This window comes from Chaetura pelagica, unplaced genomic scaffold, assembly GCF_000747805.2.
Source record: "Chaetura pelagica isolate M959 unplaced genomic scaffold, ChaPel_1.0 scaffold546, whole genome shotgun sequence".
NCBI lineage: Eukaryota > Metazoa > Chordata > Aves > Apodiformes > Apodidae > Chaetura > Chaetura pelagica.
Window position 1 is genome coordinate 545,655 of NW_009953798.1, and position 4,096 is coordinate 549,750.

The 4,096-nt window shown below is 41.6% G+C and overlaps 1 protein-coding gene across 1 annotated transcript in view; it reads left to right on the forward strand.

Annotated features, from left to right (window-relative positions):
* The window catches only part of LOC104391822 (chromosome unknown open reading frame, human C5orf34), a 15,717-nt gene that overhangs the window by 1,013 nt on the left and 10,608 nt on the right, over positions 1–4,096 (forward strand). The window contains exons 2-4 of the mRNA XM_010001164.1: positions 4–99; positions 322–411; positions 738–819. Coding sequence (XP_009999466.1) covers positions 4–99; positions 322–411; positions 738–819 — 268 coding nt within the window. The remainder of the gene's footprint in view (positions 1–3; positions 100–321; positions 412–737; positions 820–4,096) is intronic.

Sequence of the window (4,096 nt, forward strand, 5' to 3'; positions counted from 1 at the left end):
GAGGACCGGACCGGGGCGGCGCGGCCCCGCGGTGCCCCCCCGCTCCAGCCGCCCCGCACCACCCGACAGCGAGTGGCCTTCGTCCTCAGCGCCTACCGGGTGGGTCTGGGCACGGGAGGGCTGCGGGGGCAGGGAGGGACGAGCGGGACGCGGGGTCCTGCCCCTTTGCTGGCACCAAACTTGCTCCTCTGCGTGAAGTGGAGGGGATTTCCCAGCCTCTGCTCCAGGGAAGGAGAGGAGGGAACCGGGTAAGATGTTACGGCTGCACAGAAGAACTCGTAACAAGGCTGTGTTGTTCTGTGTTTCTTTGCATTCCCATAGGAACAACTTCTACGAGCTCTAGATTTCCGGAACAAGTTTTCCCCGCGCCCGTACTTGCCTTCCCGTGTTATACCTCCAGAAAGAAAAAAGGTGAAAGTCACTTGTGTAGTGCTTTTGTAAAGTGAGTTTCCCTAGAAGTCTGTCGGAGTGGGCTTAACCTCCCTGTCCGTGCCCGGTGCAGGCAGTGAGCCTCTGCCAGGTACACTTTGGCTGGTGCATCTGTCAGACCAATTGGGATACTGCTGTTTGAAATCACACTTTTAAATGTTACTTACTCGTATGTTTTTACATACCCTTTGTAGCTGAACACTAAAGACTTCATTTGCTCTTACTATGACTGAATCCTAGGATTTTGTATGTATCATGGAGTGAGCTGATTTACGTATCATCACTTTTCTGCGCTTGAAACCTTTCAGGGAAGACTTTGTGAAATAGAATGGTGTTTTCCGAGAGGCTGTCAGGATCAGAACCCCATTGTTTCCCCATTGAAGTGCCTATGTGAGTGTGTTACAGGGTCCTGCAAGAGGGTGAGGGCAGTCTGTGGGACTCGCTACCACAGGTTGGACTGAAGGTCTGGCCAGAGCCCCCTTAGCTGTTTGTAAGCTTTACTCCCCATCAGCATCCCGCTGATGTTCCCACTGGATGCATGCAAGTGCGTGCATGCTGTGATGCTGAAGACAACAGATAAATCAGACAAGTTTTAAGTTTTAAAACTTTTAGACTGATGATTTAATAGTAACACACTTCGTGCTCATGTTTAGTTGCTGCAAACACTGTCAGTATCACTAAATCCTTAGTAGCAGTCAGTCCTTGACAGTCATACTGCACATGTACTGGAAGGTACACAGAGCTGAAGCTCTGTCCTTGGCACAGTGAATAACCCTCCCCCGGGTCACAATCCTTGGAAGATGGCTGGCTTTCTAGACAGCTTCTAATCTACAGCTTCCACTGTGGCTACTTACTTCAGGATGTCAAGGGATAATTTTCCAAGGCCACAGCAAATGCTTTCTCCTATTACTTGCCTTTTTTTTTTTCCCCACTTCGTTTATGAGCTGCTGCTTTTCTTAAAGCAAAAGCAGTCTTTTTGTAGTTTTTTTGAGATAGTACTTCTTCAGTCATTTACTATCTGTTTATTGTTCTATGGCCTCTGTTTTCAACTAGTGCCTGTATTTTCAGGGCCTTTATTTACCACACTTCAGCTGTCCATCGTAACAAGATAGTAGCTACGAAGCTCCAATTGACTTAGCATGTTCTCATGACAAGTTGGTAACCTGAGGCCTTGCTCTGTTAGCGTAAGACACAGCTGTCCTGAAGCCTGTGGCCTCTTACTGGCAGTGATGATGCTTTTATAGGGCCACTGGGTGCAAAAAAACACTCCTACAGTTAACTGTATTACTTTGGTTATGCTTGAATTCAAAGCATTGAGGTTTGACCACATCAGCTATCCACATCTGCAGACAGCTTGACAAGAGGGATCTTCTCATTGGTGGCCTGTTCAGAGCTGCATTGAATATATTCAGCAATATGGTTATACCTTCTGTTCTTGTTCCTTTCCTGGAATTTTCAAACATTTGATACATTACTTAAACTGCTGATGAACATACAATGTGTTTTTGTGACACTGTCCATGATAGTACCAAGATCTTATTCATGGGTGGTGGTCATTAGCTCTTTTTATATGTAAAGGAGGTCATCCTTTTATGTGTAAAGTTAGATTTGCTTTTCCCCATTTATATCACAGTACATTTATCTCCACTGAATTTTTATCCACAGCCTTATTGTCTGGTCATTTTATTATATTTTTAGGGTCTTCTTCCAGTTCTTTATGATAAATTTTCATCTTTAGGGCCCTGGATACCTTCAGCAGACTTTCCCAGCTTTCTAATAAACTAGTGCTGCCATGTTTCATTTGTATTGGACTCCAGGCTTTTCCACTGCTGGCCAAACTATGATAGGGACTGAAACACAGCTACTTAAAGGGCAGTCACATTAGACAAATCTGATTAAATTGAGGTAAATGATGAAGAGTGTGAATACTCTTTTGCTAAGATTTTTTCACACCTTATTTGAGAGGGATTTGCCTTTCTGTGTTTATTTGGCATCTAGTGCTTTACCTGGAGTCTTCAACTGAAAGCAGACTAAGAATATTTTCTGTGTGGTGACCAGGTGTAAGGGACATACAAAGGAAAATACTTCATTTTAGGGTATAGCTTCTGCAAATAGCTAGAAAAGCATTCTCTGCCTTGCCAGAATGTTTCTAGTTTCAGAAGGTGATTAGAGAATTTTCTAAATTGTAACTGTATCTTCAGTTTGGGCAAACCTTTAATCTAGGGATTTGAGTTAGTTGTAGGCTTGTTTGGAGTAATTTGTTGAGAATCATCCACTTCATTTTTGTAGAAGGGGTAAAATAAAGCCATATGCTGTGAAAATGTGTTTTGTTTGTTTTAAACAGAAGTACTTATTGAGGCAGCAAGCTTCAACCTTTAATGTCCTTCTAGAAAAGATCACAAATTCATACAATAGTTTGGGTTGGAAAGGACCTTTAGGATCATCTAATTCCAGCTCCTCTGCACAGGCAGGGATATCTCCCACTAGACTAGGTAGCTCAGAGCCCTGTACACCTGGCTGTTCTTTTGAGACTTTGCAAATGTTGTATTGTAAAAGTCTAAAATCTTTATTGTATTTTAAATTCTTCATAAATATGTTTTATTCACATCCTAGCAATAGCAGTAATCCAGTGCTGTAGGATTAAGTAAATTAACCCACCTAACTGCAAAACATTTTCAATAAATTTTTGCTTTGGTAAGAACATCTTACATGACATCTGACAAACTTAATTTTATAAATAAAGAGAAGATTTCAGAGCACATGGAGTTTTAATGTTTACAGTTTTAATGGGGACTTTCTATGAAGTTTCCTGGTAACTGATGTGACCAAGATAGTTTAGGCTTTCTCTTCAGTGTTTCTTAAGAAGCAGCTGGAAACAGAACTATCCACTCTTTGTGGGTAGTTGGCCATGTACCTTGCTAGTTCATGAATGCATATGAAATGTAAACATTACTCTGGGATAGAGAACTCTGTTAGAAGAGGAAGAAGTACATACGAAGGTTGAGTATTTTCCTTCCCCATGAGTTCATGTATGTGAATAAATACAGAGCAAAGTTTTGCACTAGTTTGAGCCAGGACAGAACCAATTTTCTAGAAATTTTACTTTTCATTTACATGTCTTCAAAATAACTGCACTTCCTGAAGTTAACACCACATTTTTTTAGTCAGTATATTATTCTAGACCTGAGTGTGAGCATTGCTGGGGGGAGTGGGAGCACAACACTGACTTTTTATATATTTGAATAGAGTAGTACAGATTTCATTGTTTCCTTTTTCCATAATTACTGTTTTTCATTAAATTTGTTTAGTTTAGTTTCCAGCCTGCAAGTCTCTCCCGTATTCTCTTGGCCTTTCTGGGAAGGAAGAGGGGTTAATAGAGAGCACCTGTCACTTGTTCTAGTGCTGGCTCAGCAATTAAACCTTGAGAGGTTTCTTGCCATACATTACCTTACAGAAAAATCTGAGTAATTTAAATGTCAATCCTCCATTGTGATTTCTGGAAAGCAGCTTATTGTTACCTTGCCACACATCCAAATTACTTTCTGTTGTATTAGGTTATTTTCACTGATATCTTAGAAGTCAGATGGCCTGACCCTGCTACGGCTGATCTGACAAGATGTATAGACAATGGCAGTGTGAAGATCTCGTCAGTAGATGGTTACGCTCA